Source organism: Astatotilapia calliptera, chromosome 7, assembly GCF_900246225.1.
Source record: "Astatotilapia calliptera chromosome 7, fAstCal1.2, whole genome shotgun sequence".
NCBI classification, from domain to species: domain Eukaryota; kingdom Metazoa; phylum Chordata; class Actinopteri; order Cichliformes; family Cichlidae; genus Astatotilapia; species Astatotilapia calliptera.
In genome coordinates this window covers 54,961,628-54,984,230 of record NC_039308.1, presented here as the reverse complement: position 1 = coordinate 54,984,230, position 22,603 = coordinate 54,961,628, and the positions used below count along the sequence as shown (strand labels likewise).

Here is a 22,603-nt window from a genome sequence, read left to right as displayed (position 1 = left end):
TACACATGAAATATATTTTAGTATGCATGTGTCTACTGTACACACACACACACACACAAATGGAAAAAACTGTTCCTAACATACGCGTCAATAAATAGTTTGATGATATTTAATTTGCATAAAGTACATGAACCTGTTTAGAAAATAGATTCGCAGTATAAGCTTAAAAATAGAGGCTAGTGTAGAAACATTAGTGATGCAGTTCTTTAATTCCTCCAGAGCTGCTCGCTAGGTTAATATCCCTACTCCTGACTAATGAACAGATTTCTATACATGTTTTTCTTCAATATTCACTCCTGCAAAATCTTAACTTGGAACTTCACTTTATTAGTTTTGGTCTTACCATCTTTCCTTGTGACAGTGCAGCAACCACCACCTAACGTGAACCGTGGCGTCTTGTTTGCCTTTTACTGCAGCGGGTCGGCCGGTTGCCGTCGATGATAAAAACAGCCCAACACAAACATCTTAATAAAATGTTCTCCATTGTATTCTGTCATGTTCGTGTTGCCTGGTACACATTTGAAGAGAATTTCACTTCAGGTCCCCGTGTATGGCCATTTCAAATCAACATAAAATGTTACATGATACTCCAGCATCAGTACAGGCAAACTTTTTGAGAATGATCACTTCTTTTTACATTGGTTCTGGTCAAGACGTTAAAACAACTTTCTAAAGCCCTAATGAGCACCAGTCAGTCAAATGCATTGCATTCTAAATCTTAAAATATCCTCTAATGACTGGAAAACAGAACTACTGGGCTCTTAAGGTGAAAAATATGACATGTGAAACTTTAAAAACAATAGAAATGCCAAATATTACACAGTGTTCTTGACAATGAATCTCTTCAGTCTAGGCTAAACATTGGACCAACTGAGGTTTTCCAAGGCTAAAGCTTCAATACGTTAAACTTTAAACGATCACCTTTGGAATCTATTGGATATGGAGAAGTCTACCTCGGTATGAGGGCACATCATCGAGAGAAAACATGCAAAAAGTCTACTAAACAAATTAAGCAGCAAGTTAAAACATGACGCTTTCAAACAAATCATAACACAAGAGTGAAAATGTGAATGTTATGTGAAAATTATAATCAAGCACGGTGACAAATGTGATTGAGGTGAAGTCGAAACAAAAGTCACGAGCTGGTCTGAGGCAGTGAAATCTCAAAGAATTATTTATTGTGCAACAGTTTGTAGAGCTTGGTGAGATTCTTCTGTTGCAGCCTTGTCTGAGGTATCTGCATCTGCTGCAGCTTTCACTGATACTGTGTCACCCTCAGCCAGTGTAGCCATGTCTTTGTTCACATCTACCTCCTCTTTCTCGCCCGCGACGTCCTCGTGTGACGATGCTGCGTCCGCAAAATCCAGATCTGTAGCTACCGTATCGGCTACGACTGTGTCCTGAGAAACTATTTCTGGAGAAACACTGTCCACAGCTGCAGCGTCCACGGCAGGCTTATTCGTGGCTGTGCTGTTTGATGCGCTTGTGTCAGAGGGCACCTGACCAGTCCTCTCTACGTAGAAGAGGATGTAGGCTTTGGCCTTCCTCACTGTATCCTCATTGGTCAGAGTCACTGTGCTGTCGTTGAAGTGGTACCAGTGACCCTCATGGCTGCCGTACGCTGTATAATGCCCCGACCCAACCCTGTGAACACAAACACACGTCATATTCTGCTGCCTGCTTTCATGCAAGAGTTCATCTATCGTTGCTGAAGCAAGAGGGGAGAATTCAGCTCGACAATATATCAGCAGTGCAACACTGCAACCTAGAGGCCAAAGACAAAAGCACTTTGATTCTGTTTGAATCTAAATGTGTTTTCAAGGACTTGCAGCCTAATGCCTTTTAGCGGCTACATAAATTTTTAAACTGCAGCTTTCACAAAGCGGATGTGATCCGGCTATACAGTAATTCAAAGCTGGCAGATAATAATGCACAGATCCATAGCCCAGTCTTGAATGCATGTTAGGATTCAGTTCCTTATTCTTCTACAACACAAAAAATACACTTGTACAAAAAAAAACAAAAAAAAACAAAATATGGATCAAGCTGGCCCTTTTAAATCAGTTATTAATTATAGCTTTGATTCATGACCTCTAAACATGGATGCTTCTTGACTAAGAAAGCTGTGTAATTACCGCATTTTACACCATCTAACAAATCAGGAAAGCCAGACTCAACAATGTTAAACTACTCACCCAGATCCATGATGCACCACGACAGCAACAAGGTCATACAGGCAGCTCCCTGGTAATGACTTCTCTGGCTGCAAAAACAACAGAGCAAAAGGAAAATGCTGTGGAAATGCCCTTAACACCTGGAAGTGGATACAAGCCACAAACTGGCAGACAGATAATAATCAAAACAGTTTACACTCCTTCAGTTATGAGTAGAGATGTACGCGATTAATGGACTACGTGTTTAAACGCTGCTGCACTATCTAGTCCAGGGGTGGGCAATCTCAGTCCATGAGGGCTGGCGTCCCTGCAGGTTTTAGATCTCACCTTGGGTCAACACACCTGAATCACATGATACCAGGCCTCTGGAGAACTTCAGGACATGTTGAGGAGCTAATTTAGCCATTTAAATCAGCTGTGTTGGTTCGAGGACACATCTAAAACCTGCAGGGACACCGGCCCTCGTGGACTGAGATTGCCCACCCCTGATCTAGTCAGTACCAGAATTACGAGTCAGTTAAGCCTGTTTTTCTTATTTTATTCATGTACAATAGCAGTTACTGGTTGAGCTGGGATACAGGGACACTGACCACTTCCAGTTCACCACACTTTCGATGGCAGTTGAACAGATTAAAGCAAGTAACAACCATGGTAACAAGGCTGTTTTGCAGTATTTTGATGTTTTAAAAAACAAACAAACAAAAAATAAAACAAAGCAGTTGTATATCAGCTTCGCCGGAATAAACTGGATTAGAGCCAAGCAGCCGAGGCCAGGTGTGACCACATTCTTCATGTGGAAGCTCCCAGAAAAGAAGGTCACTGCTGCTAGCACTGCTGAACTCACAGAGCCAAAACAATCTCACTCAGTGTGTGTTTGCAATGGTTTAAATTCTGTTCACTTTTTAATGTTTTCCGAGGATTTTTCTGTCGTTTTGACTAGACCAGTTTTTCCTGTTATTTAGCAAATTAGCTGCCAACATCCCGAGCTCTCACTCATTGCTTGTATTTGTGTACATGTGTTGTTTGACCTTCTGTGTGAAGAACAATGTACAAGACTATTTTTATCTGTTGACAGAGCAAAAGGAGCAGATCTGCAACTGAGCTCTTGGACTGAAAAAAAAAGTCACACAAACATTAAAGATTTATGTTTGCTAATAATTTTAAAGTACAAACCCAATTCCAAAATAATGTAAAAACAAAAAAGAAAAAAAAAAGTTTTACTACTGTTTACGTTCAACTCCATCTTGGATTGCTAACTCAGGGTTGGTGGGCTCTACCGACTTTCCTAATGAGAAATAAAAGCTGAGTGGGCATTCCACATCAAATTCCATATGGGAACTCAAAAATCCTGAATTCTGGCTTATTCACGAATGCCCCATTAAAAGAACAGCCGGAGAAGCAATTAGCAACTTATCCAGTTAATTGGCAACAGATGATTGGGCAAAAAAAGAGCATCTTAGGCTACGTTCACACTGCAGGTCTTAATGCTCAATTCCGATTTTTTGATCAAATCCGATTTTTTTGTCTCCTCGTCCACACTACAAATAAAATGCGACAGCAAACGCGCTCTAGTGTGAACGCTCAAAGCGGCCCGCATGCGCAAAAGAAGACGTCACACACAACGCGCTCTGTTTAGACCAAGAACAAACAGTATTGTTTGACTGATGGCCGTTAATATAAAGACTTCGGACTTTACGTTTCCCAATTTTTGCTTTAAGTTATTTTGTTATTTACATAATAATGTAAATAACCTAATAATGATCCTTATTGCTGTTTAAGAGAGGAGCGGTGCTTCAAAGGATAGCTGCAGATTTCTGTCAGAATCTGCAGATTATACAGTACAAATAAAATGTTTACGTTGTCTTCCCAACAGTTTCACTGACATCTACACTGGATGGCCAGGAAGCGTTCGCGATGTCTTCTTGGGCGCTGATAATTGGCTTCAGTCTTGTGTCGGTGACGTAAAAGGCGGATTTAATGCGACTTGACCGTTCAAACAGCAGTCGCTTTCTAAAACATCGGATATGTATCGGATTCAGTACCACATACGAAAGTGACCCAGATCGGATTTGAAAATATCGGATTTGCGCCGTTCACACTGTCATAGCATGATCGGATATGGGTCGCATAGGGTCAAAAAAATCGGATTTGATGCGCTTTCGCCTGCAGTGTGAACGTAGCCTTAGAGTGACAGAATTTCTCAGAAGTAGACAGAGGTTCACCAATCCACAAAAAATGGCATCTAAAAAAATGTGTAACAACTCTTTATCTGCAGTACATAATAATGAAAGGATTCACAGAATTTGGAGACAAAGGGACAAAGCTTAAAATCCATATTGGATGTGGTGATCTTCACTCAGTCAGCAATGCATTAAAAACAGACATGATTCTGTCATGGAAAACTCCATCATACAGAGAAGCAGCCATATGTGACTTTGATCAAGAAACCTTGCAGTTTTCTCTCAGCCAAAGCTCATTTAAAAGACAGACAAATCAGACAAATCGAAATTTGAAATCCTTTTTGACAGTATGGGAGTGCACGAGTGACTGGAACTTGAAATAGGCCTTGGAAAGACACCATCAACACTGAAAGGCACATATGGGTTTTAGAGCATCCAGATGACATCTTTTTCAAGGTTGGCCTTGCATATTTCAGCAAAAAAATGCTAAACTTTATATGTAACCCTGTCTCTGCTCCTTTGAGATGTGTTGCTGTATATAAAATATATAAAATTCGCTTATATATTGCTTAAAAAGGTACATTTTCTCAGTTTAAACACTGGATGTGTTTTCTATGTTCAATTATGAATCAAATATGGATTTATGAGACATTGGCATTTTACAGTGTCCCAACTACTTAGGAATTGTGGTTGTATGTTAGGAGAAGCTCTCGTATTATAACAAAAAACTGACATACTTATTGCACAGCGGTCAGAAAAGCGATTTGCTGTAGAATAGCACCCCCTGAAGCTCTGGAGCATTCAGACAAACAAGATTAATACTTGTCACAAGTACTCTGAATTCCAGACCTTACATAAAGATCTAATCAAAAGCAGTTTATGCCCAGTATAAAACTGTTTGCACTCTGAAATGAAATGAAATAGACACTCCATGTCCCCGAATCAGACATAGGTGTGAATCAGCCATCACAGCATCTTGCAAAGTTGTGAACACAAGCACGGACCTCCTACGTAACCAGCTGGAGATCTATCAGAAAGTCACAAATGCAGGTGGTAACCACTGATCCAATAATGAAAAATGCATTTGCTACAGATGGTAGTTTAACAACCCAGGTCTGTGCACTACTGTTAATAATTTAGCATATTTCTTTAATACTTTATTATCAATCAGAGCACTCGTGTACATTTTAGGACACCAGCCTCATCAACCAATCACAATCAGTGTCACTGCCAACAACCACAATGTGTTTTTACCATTGTGTTGATATAAATTCTTATTTAGATAAATGTGTGTTACTTTTTTCAAATGTATTTTTTTTTAAGTAACAAAACTATAATGCTTCATTACAAAAAATTCAAACTAGCATAAGTAAACTACGTTCCTGTTGTGATCTTTCCTACCACACTGACTTGGATACCAACAATTTCCACAATGGTAATTTCTGTGAACTTGTTTTTCTGTCGTAAGAGCAGAAAAATGGAAAAAGATGATCATCACTGGCTGTACAAGTGTTTACTGATACAGCACTGTGAGTTTTTAGGAGCCAGCAAAATTGTAGCAAATTTCTGCAAACATTTACTGCAGTTTTTATGAATTTTAGCTGGTGTGTTTTCTCACCAACCTACTCTGGCCTTTGTATTATCTGCCATTAAAAGCATATCTTACGGTCTCCTGATTAAACTGCAGATCAGCATTTGATCTGACTCTTAAATGTAGCTGTTGTGGAAAAACAAAGAAAATAAAAAGGCTGTGAGTGTTGGGCTCACCTCAAGTAAGTAGCCTCTCATGTCCAGACCTTTCAGTGGAAATTCTACATAGGTATCCACCTTGTTTCTCAAAAAGGCAGTCCAGTGGAACCGTTTTAGGTGCAGGCACAAAACCTATGAGTAGAAACAAAAGTGCAATTTATTTAAGAAGTAAAAGCAAACATATGTTTTTATAGTTTAATAGTAGATACAGTGAAGTGTATATTAAAATATTAATATATATAAAAAAACCTTTGGCAGCTTCTGGATCCAAAACTTCTTGGTTGATTTCTGTCTCTTTTTACACTTATGGCAGTAATACAGCTCTGTGTCATCGAGTTCTTCCAGGTCGGTGAAGCTATGTAAGCAGTCTTAAAGAAAAACAAAAACAAATACACACAAAAAAATTGAAAAGCTCTGAAGAATTTTAGTGTCACAAACTTTGAAACTAGGCCTATAAAAGATCATTTTTGACTACAAGAAACTTACCACGTAGAGTGCATGTTGGCACTGGCTCTTGGTCCTTATTTCTCTTTTGTCTGAACTGACTGGGAATGTCCAAAGACAGATCTGAGTAAAAAACACACAAGGGGAAAAACATGACGTGTCACGCACCATCAGGCTATATCAAGTTTAACTCTATAACTCTATAATAAATGGCTTTTCATTCATTTATTTGCTTTATGATGTAGAGCAACAATAAAAAGATTTGCTACAGAAACCCAAATTTATTTTTGTGTTATCTTGCCAAACACTGACACATGAACTTTGCTGTATGGGACAACAAAAGCCGCTCAGTGTGTGGTTTCGTTTATGTCTTACCAAGAAATGGATCAAACTTTCGAGATTCTGTCCCACAAATTAGGCAGTTGACTTCATTCTGAAGTATACCACCAAAAATGGATGTCACAACACTGGCGGTCCCATTTCTGTAAAGAATAAAAAAAAACAAAACATGCAGTAGCTTTTACATTCAAGTTATAGTGACTTACTGCTAAATATGGTCATGCCGATAGTATATTGTTACAACTAGTCTGTGTTAACTGGAAAAAAGTAGGAAATATTAACTATATGCAAAAAAATTCAGGATCCCGCTGAGACAACAAAAGCAAAATCAGTGTATGGTTAGAAGGACTCACGTGCAGCATTTGCCATCTGTACTAGAGAGTCTGACTCCATCCTGAGGTGAGACTGGATGAGACGCCCCGTTACGGCTGTACTGTAGCTCCCTGTGGAGGTGGTCCAGTAAGTAACGCATGAATTCATGGGCATCCTGCTGCTGATAACCTCTGCACACACAAACACAGCTTTAAATTGCATTCATGCAATGACTCACAATGGTTTATTGCAGTTTTTTGAAACACAATGCACCTTTGTTAGTAGTGTGACTAAAAACGGTAACACTTCGGAACAACAACAGAAGTGAAACGGAAACAGTTTCCTGCTCTGCATTAGCAGCTTAACTTATAGAAAACAGTTTTTACAATGTGGGTGTACCTGAAACTTGGCATGATTTTCCATATGGCATAAAACAAGGAGTCTGGACTGAAGGCGGTCTGGTTCCCTTGCCATAGGGAACAGAGAGTTTTCCTGAATTCCTCCACCAAAGATCTGTTCAACATAAAGAAACTTTATTTTAGACTTAACCGAAATAATTTTCTGGATTTTTAAATTATACCTGATTTTTTTCTTCTTCATTTGCCTACCCATCTTTTCCTTTTCAGCAATAACATTAGAACTGGATGCCTTACAGAACCACTCACAACTAACAATGTTGCCAATTTTACTTGCTGAAATTAACGTTAATTATTGCCCATAAATCGTCCCTCCTTCAGAAGAGGACCTTACACACTGTTGTCCCCTTGGCTGCGGGTGTGGTACATCCTTCTTCCTGCCGTCTTACCACTGCGTAGAGCCACAGCAGGCAACTCCTTGAAATAGCAGCTGAACTGCTCGATGTTGCTGTCAAAGAAACAAATTTTGCCATCAGTCGTCTCAAACGTAACATCAGCAGACAGCCGACAGGTCACGAATTAAAGGAAAGAGCAGGAGAGTGTCAAAATAAAATGCTGGACGATTAAACGCTGGGAGAACAGGTTCAAAGCACCTTCGCATTCTAAAAGTCTCTAAACCTTTAGTTGAAATAGCAATGTCCCAGTATGCCCCATGAACTGAAGCAGTGTTATCCTGAAAATATGGAAATGCTTCTAGTAAAAATACCCCAGTATAACACACCTACCAGATCACCTCACTATAGGGATCGAGGATCCAAGTTCCAAATACACTATATGCACAAACGTACTGGGTGACAACATCTGCAGGAGCTTCTGTATCTATTTGCAGATACAGTATAACAGGCTTTTGACAATTTTGCCCGTTCATCCAGAAGAGCCTTTGTGAGGTTAGACACTAATGTTTAACAAGAGGGCCTGGCTTGCAATCTAAACTCTAATTCATCCCAAAGTTATTCAATAGGGTTGAGGTCGGGCTCTGCGAGACAGTCGAGCTCCCTTCTCTAAAGGTTCCCACACAGTTGGATACATTTTTCACAAATGTTGGTAAAGGAAGAGTGCATGGATAGGTGCTTGATTTTATACAGTGGGGCAAAAAAGTATTTAGTCAGCCACCGATTGTGCAAGTTCCCCCACTTAAAATGATGACAGAGGTCAGTAATTTGCACCAGAGGTACACTTCAACTGTGAGAGACAGAATGTGAAAAAAAAATCCATGAATTCACATGGTAGGATTTGTAAAGAATTTATTCGTAAATCAGGGTGGAAAATAAGTATTTGGTCACCTCAAACAAGGAAAATCTCTGGCTCTCACAGACCTGTAACGTCTTCTGTAAGAAGCTTTTCTGTCCCCCACTCGTTACCTGTATGAATGGCACCTGTTTGAACTCATCATCTGTATAAAAGACACCTGTCCACAGCCTCAAACAGTCAGACTCCAAACTCTGCCATGGCCAAGACCAAAGAGCTTTCGAAGGACACCAGGAAAAGTATTGTAGACCTGCACCAGACTGGGAAGAGTGAATCTACAATAGGCAAGCAGCTTGGTGTGAAGAAATCAACTGTGGGAGCAATCATCAGAAAATGGAAGACATACAAGACCACTGATAATCTCCCTCGATCTGGGGCTCCACGCAAGATCTCATCCCGTGGGGTCAAAATGATCATGAGAACGGTGAGCAAAGATCCCAGAACCACACGGGGGGACCTGGTGAATGACCTGCAGAGAGCTGGGACCAAAGTAACAAAGGTCACCATCAGTAACACACTACAACGGCAGGGAATCAAATCCCGCAGTGCCAGACGTGTTCCGCTGCTGAAGCCAGTGCATGTCCAGGCCCGTCTGAAGTTTGCCAGAGAGCACATGGATGATACAGCAGAGGATTGGGAGAATGTCATGTGGTCAGATGAAGCCAAAGTAGAACTTTTTGGTATAAACTCAACTCGTCGTGTTTGGAGGAAGAAGAATACTGAGTTGCATCCCAAGAACACCATACCTACTGTGAAGCATGGGGGTGGAAACATCATGCTATGGGGCTGTTTTTCTGCCAAGGGGACAGGACGACTGATCCGTGTCAAGGACAGAATGAATGGGGCCATGTATCGTGAGATTTTGAGTCAAAACCTCCTTCCATCAGTGAGAACTTTGAAGATGAAACGAGGCTGGGTCTTCCAACATGACAATGATCCAAAACACACCGCCCGGGCAACAAAGGAGTGGCTCTGTAAGAAGCATTTGAAAGTCCTGGAGTGGCCTAGCCAGTCTCGAGACCTCAACCCCATAGAAAATCTGTGGCGGGAGTTGAAAGTCCGTGTTGCTCGGCGACAGCCCCAAAACATCACTGCTCTCGAGAAGATCTGCATGGAGGAATGGGCCAAAATACCAGCTACTGTGTGTGCAAACCTGGTAAAGACCTATAGTAAACGTTTGACCTCTGTTATTGCCAACAAAGGTTATGTTACAAAGTATTGAGTTGTATTTTTGTTATTGACCAAATACTTATTTTCCACCCTGATTTACGAATAAATTCTTTACAAATCCTACCATGTGGATTCATGGATTTTTTTTTTCACATTCTGTCTCTCACAGTTGAAGTGTACCTCTGGTGCAAATTACTGACCTCTGTCATTATTTTAGGTGGGGGAACTTGCACAATCGGTGGCTGACTAAATACTTTTTTGCCCCACTGTACAGCTATGTTAAAGGGTCTGAATTCACTGATTAAGAGGTGTGGCTCAAAGTTACATATAATATATGTACATGCTTTCAAACAAAGTTAACTTCATATTTGAAGGGATGATGCTGGAACCTAACATACATCCAACCTTTGGACTTTTAAAGCAAGAGTAAGTGTGGAAAACCTGAAAAAAACATGCTGTGGTCCACACAAGGTTTTAACCTTTGTTTTCATGTTTGTTGGCAACCATGAATGAAAAAAACTACAGCTGAAACTGTCTTAATACATCTAATTATTTATTCACTGACTTTAAAGAGGCACCAGAAGTTGCCAGGTGATGACAACCTGACAAAATAAAATTCAAAGCAACAAATTTGCTTATTCGTGACATTTTTTAGATGTTCAAATTACTAATCAATATATTGAAAATGAAAAAAAGAAAAAAGATATTTTGCAAGAATACTAGCTTCGTTGTCTGTAAATGTGGAACCCCACTGCTCTAATCCTTTAGCATTGTGACTAAATGTGTATTATCAGGGAAACCTGGCCTTTGACTGTGTCTTGTTTCCAAGCAGCCTCTGTAATCCCCCTAACTGTGCCCCAGACTATATTAATAAAGGATGACTGCTCGTGGGGCCCTGGCTCTACAGGGGCAGAGCCACTGAATTGTGCCACAGACTCGGTTCATCACCCACATACCTCGTCCTCAGTGCACTTACCTGAGGGACTGCAGAATGGCATTCATGAAGCATGTGTTTCCAAGGTTGCGCAGGCCTGTAGCACATAGAGCCACGCCATCCTGAGAGAGACGAGTATATGTGCATGTTTAAAGCCATATGGAAAAATTCTGCTGTAAGCTAACATTTAAAGTCAGTTGGCGTACAGCTCTATAAAGACGCTGTGACTCATTTAATTGAAGCCCTGCACCACAGTGTAAAAAATAGTCTTGCAAAAGTTTTAAGAGTGGTGCAGTCTTTTGTGCTGGGAGTGTGATTCTAAAGTAGCTGCTATCTTTACTTCTTTTTTCAAGGCAGCAAACATTTGCCTTGAACTATTACTTACACTGTCTTTTAACAGCTTGCCATCTCCTGCTGGGCTGTCCTGAAGTTTCCTTTTCCTCTGTCGCTCACCCATTAGTGCTGAACTGTAAGCAGAAAAGATTACTTGCGTCACCTGGATAAAGCAGATTACTTTGGTGCATGTCTTAACTTGCCTAGCATACTCTTAGAGTAGGGCTGCAGGTATCAATTATTTTAGTAATCAAGTAATCTATCGATACTGAAATATTTTTAAGTTGAACTGTTTTACAAAATTTCTAATGAAAAAACAAACTAAACTCTCTGATTGTTCAAACATGCCATACTGAATTACATTTTTAACTAAACATTTTGTTTAATGCAGAACTATAGAAATAATCTCAAGTAGAGTCAAAGGTCAAACTTGAATAAAACAAGATGTATATGCAAACTTGTCCAAAATAAAGACAATGTTGGATAATACCTCCCACCCACTGCATGACATGCTGGTCAGTCACAGGAGCACCAGAGTACCAAAAAGCACCACTGAATGACACAGGAAATCATTCCTGCCTGTGGCCATCTCCCTGTACAACTCATCCACTTAACACACTGTATACTGCAATAGCTACACCCTTTTTGCACATGCTCTCCTCTTATTCAGCTATTTATCAATAGTGACTTATATGCATACAAGTCATGTATATATTGTGTCTATTTCTTACTTAGTGTATTGTCTTTGTTACCGTTTATACTGGAGCACTGTAACCAAAATAATTTCCCCTAGAGATCAATAAAGTATTCTGATTCTAAAACTAAACTAAGGCATAAAAACTTACCTTTACTGTATTCTTGGAAGGCTCTTCCTATGTTGATGTTTTAGTGTTGTCGAAACAGACGTCTTGTAGACATTAATTAATACTGATAATAATTCAGTGTCCAGCTTAACAACCACCAAGACAATGACTCAGAATGTACTGGCCCATGTACATTTTTCATTGTATTGTTTAAAAAAAGCTATTTAATTAATACAATATTTTATATTACTTCAATTTCAATCTGAACAGTGTTACAAAAGCCTTGAAATTATTATAGTTTACTACACTCCATCCCCCCTTTAGACTCATCCCCGTTTGCTGCAGGTTTCACTTCAATGTAAAAACAGCCTTCAGTAAGCTGTATAATTTAAACATGGTGTTAGACTAAGTTAACAGTTCGTCTGCAGATTTTAATACAACTTCTGGAGGTTTACTGCAGATTTTTGCGCGGTGTAAAACAAATGGCGGTGGATGGAGCAGCTACAAAGTTTGTCTGAGTTTGTTGATCAGGTGCTTTGATGATGACCTCCTGCTAGCTGTTTCCCAGTAAGGATTTTATTGGTGATCACTGTTCATATGATCACTGTTCCTGTGTTTTCTTTCACTCAGTCAGAGCTCAGCGTGGCTCCACCTCTGTATACAAACTCCAGCTACGCGTTTAATTATGTCGGCATCATCATCACTGCTGCTGTTGTGTTTTTGTTCAAAACTGGGAGCTGTGTGGGCTTAATGTTGTCAAACTTTTTATTCACATGCTGGTCCTTAATATGTTTGAATTTCTGTTTTTCGTGACAAATGCAGGTGAAAAACTCGTATTTATATCATTTAACACAATGGTGTGTGTGTGTGTTAAATGAACCATTGAAGCAAAGAATTTGCATTGACAATTTTTTATAATCGAACTACTCGATGAATCATTGCAGCCCTACTCTTGAGATATCAAAAAAAGTTGTCCTTTTTAAACAGTAAAAGGCAACCATGACAGTAAAATGAGGAACATATTGTTTAATACTTACTTTTCTAAACTCTGAAGATGTTCCCGCAACTTCTGCACTTGCCCAAGTTTGGTGTCGTTCACAACAAATTCATCACATCTGTAACTATTAAATACACATTAACAACAAAATATTATTATTACAAATATACTAATATTGTTACATCTTTCTCTGGTAGCATAGAAATGTGGAAGAAATTATTACAATCGATACAGATTTTAATAAAGTTGGATCATTTTATTTTTTTAAATGACAACACAATCCTCTGACTGGTAAGAGATGAGTCAGACTGTAGTCAGAGAGAACACTTACCAAAACACACTGTAGCTGCTGCAGTCCATGCAAACAGAATGATGGATTTTCTCTTTTTCATGTTTCTCACCCTTCCTTTGACTAACACAAAGGACTTGATTCTCTTCAAAGTGTTTCTTTGCATGCCCATTGACATATCTATGAGGAAAGAGACAGCTTTATAAACACACATCTGGAATTTCCTTGAAATGACTCAATAGTTATGCTCAAAAATGTATTTATTTTTAGTTAAAAGGTTTTACGCAATTACACAAGGGGAATGTTTTAAAATCAGAAGTGTTTTTTCCCGTCCCAGAAGTTTAACAAGTGTCTGTTGTGTTATAAAGCTTACAAATGTGAATTGAATTCTGGAAACACATTTTTTGTTTAAAAAAAAAAAAAGGTTTGGCAGAATATTTTTTTACGTTTTATTAAACAGAATAAGCACAGGCTAGGGCCAGTAGGATCGATCATATTAAAATCACAACTGAGGGTTTTTCACAGTCATCTCAGTGACCACCGGCTGCAGTCTACACCGCTTTATTTAGTGTGTGCTTAAGTGACTGAATGATTAAAGTTGTTTGTCCCAAAGTCAATAGCTTCCTTAATAAAATTACTAAGAGGGCGGTTTAGCGGACAAAACAAAACCAAAACTCACCGTCCACAATGAACCATCAGACAGGTAAGGCAAATCCATGGACTTTTATTAGACCTGCAAACTGAACATAAAAGATGACTCCGTTTAATGAACTCGCATATGTAAATGAATAATTCTCTCAACAGCCATACAGATATGGCGAATTGTGATTTGCCCTTGCGATATCTGCTGTTGACTCGTGGCTAGTGCTTACCTAGCAGACAGAAATATGGCAGTCTGCTCACAAGTTGGCATCCAAAAATACTGCGCACCGAGCTACGCTTATGTACAACGAAATTAATTTTACTGAAGTAAAATGAAAGACAGAAAAACGCTCCTCTTACCGTTGCAACACCAGGAGGACGGAGTACCGTTAGGGAACCTGGAAGAATCAAAGGCACCGCTTATGTTTGAGCTCAGATGAGGGCACTCCATCAGCTCACGATTGTGAGTGAACCGACTTTATAACCAGCACTAACACACCAACGGTACCGGGACCCGGGAAGCTAACAATAGTTAGCCAATTAACCTAAAACTAGCTAGCTAACGTTAGCAGATCTACTACTTCTGGTGGCGAACGCACGTTTTCCTGCTTTTGCTTACGCCGACGCGTTATGCAGCTATTGTATAGCTTCCATAATTTCACATTAAAACTGTTTACATAAATAAAAAGAGCCGCTGCTGCCACCCGCACATACTGTAAGATGAAATCGTAACCTTATCCTTGGTGTTAAGAGGTACCAGATAACTGCTGGCGCTTTCCACAAACAAATGGAAATAACTTGAGGAAGTGACGTACTGTCTGCCGGCTCACACACACACACAGACAAAGATTAAAAACTTAACCAGAGAATTTTTCCCACCACTTCCGTTTTCGTCCCCCCCTTTTAACTGCTGCTTAAAGCTGGCCAAAGCCACGTTGTAAATCGACCTTACTCTGGGACAGCAGCTCTTTCTGTCATGTTTACTGATATTTTGCTGCTCCAGTTTTTAACAAAACAGCAGCTATTTTCATTTTGAAATTGCATGTAAACGCATAAATAGCTTATAACACTAGTAAAGGTTATGTTCTTAGTAGTTACACAAATATTAACATCAATTTTTGCCACGTCCTCTATAACGTTTTGTTTTGTTATGTTTTTCGTCGCAGGTCATTAGTAAGTTTCCCTTGTTTAAACCTCGGTCGCCAACACGCATGCGAGCTTATGATGACGTCTATTTTCGTGTTTCGGCATCGTGTGCTGTCCTGTAGGTGACAAAGGGGACTTTAACGTTTAAAAACTTTAACAGTGTCACCACGTAACTCTGCAATTAATCGCTGGGATTTGAGTTGTAGTAAATCTGAGGATAGAGATTGTTTGCCAAATTATTAGGGAAATGTAATAATTTGTTTCTTGGGCCTCACGACCACTTTACATCAATTTTGTAAAACGCGACGATACAAGATTATCAATATTTAAGATTTTTTTTATGTGGATATCATTCTGGTCAACTGGGATGTTGATGAAAAATTACTATTATTCAATCATACCTAAAAAATTACTTAATGATTTTGTTACCATTTAATAACCGAGTAAACGTGGACAGATGCTACTTCTACCTGTAAAGCTTCATGGTCTGTTAAAATTACATATCACTGATTAAGTAACCTATGAAAAAAGTGAACTTTTACCATTAACAACTAACAGATGAACCTATTACACAGTGTCTTTAAATGTAGAAAGTAGTCAGTAACTAGGGCCTTAATCCACTGACCACATTAGCTGAAACTGCAACATGTGCCTTTTGAATATTGGAGAATAGTTTCTAATATAATCTACACATAGCTAAAATTTATTTAGCATATTTAGGACTATGCTCCACATGAATACATTATAAAGTGAAATAACAAAGAAAAACTAGATCTTGACACTGGTCCCCTTTGCAGAAGGTGTCAAGTAATAAGCAGTAATGCAGGGTTCATCTTTCTTCACCTTTAAAGGTCCCAACGCATTCACCCCATTATTAAAAGTTATCATGCACTCACTTCTAGATTATTAGTTACACATTTCTAGTACCAGGTTGGACCCCGTTTTGGCTTCAGTGCTTCCTTAATCCCTTTTTGGCATAGATTGAACATTCATCACAGATTCTGGTCCATTGACAGATCCATGCTTTGGGGTTGTTTACCCCAAATTCTGACTCTGCCCTCCAAATTTTACAGCAGAAGTTTCATCAAACAAAGCAACATTTTTCCAACTTTTCTGTTGTCCCAGTTTTTTAATGAAGTCTCTCTTTCCCACCTTTAGCTGTCAGCAGTGGCACTTGATGTCGTCTGCAGCCGTAGTACATCTGCTTCAATGTTCGACATTCAGAGATGCGCTTGTAGATATCTCAGTTGTAACGACTAAGATCTGAGTTACTGTTGCTTTCCTATCTGCTCGAAGCAGCCTGACCATTTTCCTCTGACATCAGCAAGGCATTTTCACTCTGAGAACTGCCACTGTATAAATTTTCTTTTTCAGGCCATCCTCTGTAAACCCTAGAGATGGTCTGTGGGAAAATTCCAGTAGATCCGTAGTTTCTGAAATACTCAGAGCAGTCTGTCTTGCACCAACAACCATGCCACATTCAAAGTTGCTTAAATCACATTGTTTCCCCTTCTGACACTTGGTTTGAACTTCAGCAGGACATCTTGACCATGCATGTGATTCTCTTATTAGAGGTTTGCTTTAAGAAGCAGATTTCATTTATTTATTTATAAAGCACATTTAATGACAACACAGAGTTGACCAAAAAAAAAAGAAGTAATAATTAAGCAGTGACATTAACATCAACAACAGGTAAGAAAATTAGGATAAAAAGAATTGGTAACTCTCATGTAGTATCGAAAGCCAAAGTGAAAAAATATGTTTTAAGATGGGATTTTTAAAAAGTGACAGTTGAGGCCTTCCTAATGTGGAGAGGTAGATCGTTCTACATATTCGGCGCCACAACCACAAGCGCCCGATCCCCTCTATGAACCATCCTAGACTTGTGTAAGGTAAGATGTAAATGATCACTTGATCGAAGGGCTCTAGAGGGCGTACAAAGCTCTAAAAGGTCAGACAAATAGTTTGGTGCGTGGCCATTTAGCGCTTTATAAGTCAAAAGTAAGATTTTACATTTAATTCTAAAAGTCACTGAAAGCCAATGAAGGGAAGCAATCACCGGAGTAATATGTTGGTGTCTCTTCACACGAGTCAAAAGGCGGGCGGTCAGATGAATAGTAATTTTCACCCTTATTCTCACCCTAATAAAGTAGTGGTCTCACATGTTGTTTACTGATTTTTTTAAAAATGAGCTCCTGCTGCCCACATAACTTTCTGAAAGTGTGCTGTATTTTTTCTACCGTAGTCATGGAAATGAAGCAAAAGAATGTTGATTATCTACCCTAACCCCTGATTCTGTGAGTATAGTGTAGCTCTCTCCTAGATGGTAAGAAAACACCAAAGTCCATTTGTACACATTACAGCCAGCATCAGGCCCAGAGCAGATACTGTATGTGTGTACTTGCATAATTCCCACATGGAAGTCAGGAAATACCAATGAATGAAAAAGATTTAAGATTGCAATGCAATATTGCGAAATCTGTGATTACCTCTCTGCAGATTACAAATAGTTCTATCCTGTTTGCCCAAAGCTAATTGTAAAATTAGCCACATGGAGGTGCAGATGACGAGATTGGACAAGGACCCATGTTTTTTTGTTTTTTTTTAAAGAAAAGTCACCTTCTGCAGCATGGGACATTCTAGCCAATAATGCAGCTGCATATATCCCAGCTGTATTTCTGGAATTAACAGTGAAAAAAATTAACATCCAAATAAAAGAAACAGCATCTTTTATTGAACCAATCAGACAATGTTACAGTTGAATTTGATCACTTTTCAACTTTGCTCCAACTCAAACAGTACAAAAGCACCTTAAGAAGAACACCCTGTAAAGTAAAACAACGCTCAGGATATTTCCAGTCTTTTATGAACATTTATCCCTCCTCACTAACAAAAAATAAAAAAAGACATTAAGATCAATTTCTACCAGCACATTTATTAAAATCAAACATTCCATGTTCTGTGAATACTTTTTATACCCTGAATACAATACAAAATAAAGCAATACTAAATGAAGAATATGAAGATGTGAGAAGATAGGAAGGAATGCGTTTTTTATATTTAGATCATTACTGCCTGTGCAAGAGTTACGAATGCTGAGTAAGAAAACATAATCACAGAGAGTGCGTAAGACATCATTGTACAAAAAACAGTTCTAAATATACGTGCTGGGCTTCGAATTGGCACGTGCATTCAGACCTCAGACGTTTTTTCATCAAATCCCCAGGTGTCGATGCAGTTTTGGAAACAGTGAAATATTATGAGCTCAAACTACTAACAGCCTTTCAAGCAACAAACGAATGTGAACTTGTTTCCTGTCTCCTGCCTATGTTTGAATGCTTGTGTAAAACACTGCCTGGGTTCTAATGACCCCAAATTATTGATGCAAGTCTTTCAGGGGTTTTTTTTTTTTGATTATTTAACTATTGCTACTATTACAACAATCTATTTTCTATTCATTTAACAATGACTAATTCTATTGATCAAAGCTTAAAAAATAATTAAGAGATAGAAATGAAATAAAACACAATATTTCAATAATGTAATGACTGTTATAAGGAAATCAAAACTAGTGGACGGATTATTGCCCAAAACCAAGCTGGTAAAATCTAAATGTTGCTCTTTGAAGTTTTCTATGACATTTCAATGTCTCTCTCTGCCTGAAGAGGCGCATCAGCCTGGGGCTCTTTACTTTTCCCAGCACCCTTCTTCTTTTTCCTACAGGAAGTAAAACGAGTATTAAAGTAATTGTAGAAAAATTGCCATTACCAGTGGGGAATGATCTTTCTTTTCGTTTAAGGCAAACAAAATTGTTCTTACTTTGACTTAAGCGTTAGGAAAACCACCGTTCCGATGATAGCAACAACGATGAGTGCAAGCAAAACTCCACAGATGATCGCTGTTAAAGAGGGTGGCAGTTTAACAATAAGGTTTGTGTAAATGGATATGGTGCTAAGTAAAAAGCTAGTGAGAAGTTGACTCATAATAGTTAAAACAATCTGTTTTTCTCACATTATGTCCTTTAAGGTTAAAGTGTGTCTACTGACCAATTGGAGTGTCTGGCTCATCCTCCTCTGCCTCATTACCATCAACTTCAAACAAAAAACAAACAAAAAACATGTTATCGTACTGCGTGTTTTTTTTAAATTAACACTGACTCATTAATTAATATTCAATAACATATTGATATATTAACATGTAACAGTGACAGTAAAAGAGAGATGTGTGTGCTCACCATGGATGCCAGCACAGGTGGAGTTGCAGCTGATAAAGTCAAAAAATCTGTTTCCATTTCCGAGGCATCCGGTCCAAAGGAATCTTTTGCATTTGTCATAAACAGAGTCATAGTAGTACCTCAGATATTTTCCATTGCATGTACCTTCCACCTTTTTAAAGTGGCAAGCTTTCCTAGCTGTGGGGAGAAAACATCATCGTCACTGATCACTGAGAGTATCCATAACAATGGCTGCTAATTAACTGATTGATTAATTATAACTGTAAGGCAAATCACCCGAGTCATTTACTTATTTTTAGGAAGATGTGCTCTTTCACCACTTGGTGGCGCATTGCAAATACTCAATAGCCCCTGTCCTTCCTACAGCTGCTTAGGACTTAAAGAAATTGCATGTGGACAAAACTGTTAAAAAAGGTTTTTGTGCTGATAATATGCGACACAATGATCTTTTTTCTTTTTTCTTCTGTCAGTTTCTCTCTCAGTCAGTTACACTGAAGGAGTTGTCTGGCCTAGGCCAGGGCTAGTTTATGTTCCCAAGTTCTTCAGAAGATGTTTTGTGTGTGTTTGGATTGGATTTTGCATATTAAGTTGTAAGTGGTTAGAAAACGATTTATTCAAAATGATTCTTACCATCCATAGGGTAGACATCTTCTGCATTGACTGAACAGTTTCTCAAGCACTCTCTTTCAGTTTGGAAACGGTTAGCATTTCCTCCTTCACCGTTGTACAGGAAAGGGCTGCACTGATCTTTGCTGACATCATAATACACAGCAAAGTTGAAGCTTGTTCCCTGACCCGCATCAGCAGGTAGTTGACAGAATTCTGTTGGATGAGAAAGAACATAATGTAAGAAACATTTTATATGCAAAAAAAAAATTTGAGTGGATGTTTTGGTTTTCAAATAATACACATAATATAGTATACTCTAAAATATAATGTTCAAACAGAAATGTAGCTAATGTTTAACTAAACTCATCAGCAGAGACCAACTCCCTGTTTTTATGATGGCAATAAAAAGTATCATTTATGGCACATTTTCAGCTCTCCCGCCCTTCATAGGTTTCACAGTAAAGAAGTGGTTTCAAACTTTTTATAAACATAGTTAAACTTTAATTCAATTAAATATCCATTAATTTAACCTGCTATTACCTTATGGGTGCTGAAAAGCTGCACCCTTTCCTATTCTATTACTCTGTGGTGCAGTGAGATGAAGTTGTGCGTTAGTGTCGTTTTAGCTCAGCATGTCCATAACGGTCAGGCTCAGACAAACACGATCTCAGTGCTTTGTGCAGTCGTGAAGAATATGTAAATAACATTTACAGTATGGTAAACAGCCAGAGTGAAAACAGTCATTGTTGGCATCAGTTGGAAGTCGCTACATGACTTATGTCTCGTTAGACTTGCAAAATAAATATAAACATTTTTTTTCCTATTGAACTGATTAAAATAGGTCTAAGCAACACTCTATGTGATTCCACACACTGCACCAGTGCGTGGTGCAGTTCATCCACTCATCTCAGAAAAACTGATAACAGAATCGCCATGTTGGGCTGAAAGGACTGAAGGTGAAGCTTATCTATTTGATTCAGTTTTGGTCACCAATCATGTACATATTAAAAAACTAAACAAAAAAAAACAGCAACACAAGTCTCCAGTCTTTCTGATTTTTCACTAAAGATGAGCTCAGTGAGCTGAAAGCCTGGTTGATAATGAAAAGTAAACCTCACGTATAAAAAAGCGCTCGGCTATTCTTTTTGTTTAGCAAGTTAAAGAAGAAAAAAAAGTTTTATATACCTGGAATGTTGGAATAGCCGATTTGGAAGGCTGAGAACACAATCCCCAACACCAGAAGGCCCGTCATCGTGCTGCTTGCCTTTGTGCTGTCTTTCATGGAGTGAGAGAAGGTTATAAACTACAGTGGGAGTGGGTGGTCATAACTGACCTTTGGACCAGAGTTTCTCTAATGGGGACACCTTTAATCGAAACAAAGGGTAGTCATAGTGCTTTATTACATTTACTGTATAGAAGAAGTTAAAAACAGTTATTGCCACTCCTATTTTGTGTTATTGTGATCGCGTACAACACAGCAGAAACATACACATATACACTCACCGACCCTTTTTCAGGTACAGCTGTTCATGCTTGCTAACAGAAGTATCGCATTGCTGTAACTTCATGGATTTGGATATGAAGATATGGTCAAGATGACCTTCTGAATTTCAAACTGAGCATTTACAGAGGGTTTGTAGATTGTAAATACAAAATAAGTTTGATTAGCCTGGAGAAACAGCAGAGCAGCTGCGTGCTGTGTGTGTGTAACAGGAAATGGTGTGGGTGACAGGAAGTTTGCATGCCCATATAAGGTGACGAGTGAGCACCCAGAGAGAGAAACAGATGAGTTAAACTCTAGGCAGATAAAGCGAATGGAGGTTTTGAGAAAATAAATGAAAAGGATATTAATTGTATGTTTTAGTGTGTCAACACAGATTACAGATAAATAAAGGTGGACTTCTCTCAACCTGGAATTTTGAGTACGGCGCCAAAACCACTAGAGTAGCATAATTGGGAGAAAACAGGCCAGATTTTGGCTTAAAATTTTACAGCTTGACCTCGCACTTGTCCCCATCCTGAGAAGAAGCTCAAAGGACAGTTAATCTCCTGATGAAGACCGACAGAACATCGTGGACTTGAGAAGAATTAATAGCAGGCAAAAGACAGTGCAACGGAAACCACACTGACGACACCAGCAGCAGCATGAAAGGAACCACGAGGTGGAAACATGTACTGTAAATTACAGGCTGGGCAGTTGAACAGTGGGACAATGAGCTGTGGAAACCACTGGACATTGATTGTCAGATTTGCCATGCTTGGAGTAATCTTGAAAGAGATGACTGAGAGGATCAACAGAAAAGAAGAAACCACGTGATGAACCATGCACGGTGGACAGCAGGCTGGTAAGAACAGTGTGACATGACTGTTTAAAGGCACTGAATGTGGTATTTTGCCAGGCTGGGACTTGATCCAAAAGGAAAATACTGAAGAGAAACAGAGAAGAAACAGACTGTGTTTGCTGGAATTCAAGACAACAAAAGGACACTGAGAGAAGAGGACAGTGACCAGTGAGAGGTGAAGCCGGACGAGTTCGACTGTGAGAATACAGGGTGTAATTGGACTGAAAGTGAAGCTTGAACTC

The 22,603-nt window shown here is 39.0% G+C and overlaps 2 protein-coding genes across 4 annotated transcripts; both read right to left on the bottom strand.

Annotated features, from left to right (window-relative positions):
• Positions 1–306: 306 nt before the first annotated feature.
• Positions 307–14,895, bottom strand: usp3 (ubiquitin specific peptidase 3). Of its 2 annotated transcripts, none has more exons than XM_026175870.1 (15): positions 14,391–14,895; positions 14,068–14,128; positions 13,431–13,568; positions 13,140–13,223; positions 11,352–11,433; positions 11,009–11,088; positions 7,949–8,062; positions 7,598–7,711; positions 7,240–7,329; positions 6,923–7,029; positions 6,590–6,670; positions 6,353–6,471; positions 6,122–6,235; positions 2,196–2,263; positions 307–1,644 (listed from the first exon to the last, which is right to left on the bottom strand). In XM_026175870.1, exons 1-15 carry the CDS (start codon positions 14,479–14,481, stop codon positions 1,176–1,178), a joined length of 1,812 nt encoding a protein of 603 aa, XP_026031655.1. In that variant the 5' UTR covers positions 14,482–14,895; the 3' UTR covers positions 307–1,175. The 2 variants fall into 2 exon arrangements, with proteins under 2 accessions (XP_026031655.1, XP_026031654.1); XM_026175869.1 differs by having other exon boundaries at positions 7,240–7,389; positions 14,391–14,893.
• A 2,993-nt stretch (positions 14,896–17,888) lies between these two features.
• Positions 17,889–21,645, bottom strand: LOC113027463 (boophilin-H2). 2 transcript variants are annotated; one of them, XM_026177077.1, is made up of 7 exons: positions 21,523–21,645; positions 21,205–21,383; positions 20,041–20,232; positions 19,411–19,587; positions 19,223–19,267; positions 18,996–19,074; positions 17,889–18,893 (listed from the first exon to the last, which is right to left on the bottom strand). In XM_026177077.1, the coding sequence occupies exons 2-7, from the start codon at positions 21,299–21,301 to the stop codon at positions 18,809–18,811; spliced, it is 675 nt and encodes a 224-aa protein (XP_026032862.1). In that variant the 5' UTR covers positions 21,302–21,383; positions 21,523–21,645; the 3' UTR covers positions 17,889–18,808. The 2 variants fall into 2 exon arrangements, with proteins under 2 accessions (XP_026032862.1, XP_026032863.1); XM_026177078.1 differs by having other exon boundaries at positions 21,527–21,645.
• Positions 21,646–22,603: the final 958 nt, after the last annotated feature.

What these genes read in the sequence shown, in the direction of transcription:
- usp3 (XM_026175869.1), bottom strand. Translation starts at nt 14,481, where the DNA reads ATGGAGTGCCCTCATCTGAGCTCAAACATAAGCGGTGCCTTTGATTCT. An exon ending in GTCCTCCTGGTGTTGCAACG is followed by an intron (nt 14,129 to 14,390) that starts GTAAGAGGAGCG and finishes TTTTATGTTCAG; the next exon opens with TTTGCAGGTCTAATAAAAGT. An exon ending in AGCAGCTACAGTGTGTTTTG is followed by an intron (nt 13,224 to 13,430) that starts GTAAGTGTTCTC and finishes TGTATTTAATAG; the next exon opens with TTACAGATGTGATGAATTTG.
- LOC113027463 (XM_026177077.1), bottom strand. Translation starts at nt 21,301, where the DNA reads ATGAAAGACAGCACAAAGGCAAGCAGCACGATGACGGGCCTTCTGGTG. An exon ending in AGATGTCTACCCTATGGATG is followed by an intron (nt 19,588 to 20,040) that starts GTAAGAATCATT and finishes TTCTCCCCACAG; the next exon opens with CTAGGAAAGCTTGCCACTTT. An exon ending in CACCTGTGCTGGCATCCATG is followed by an intron (nt 19,268 to 19,410) that starts GTGAGCACACAC and finishes TTTTGTTTGAAG; the next exon opens with TTGATGGTAATGAGGCAGAG.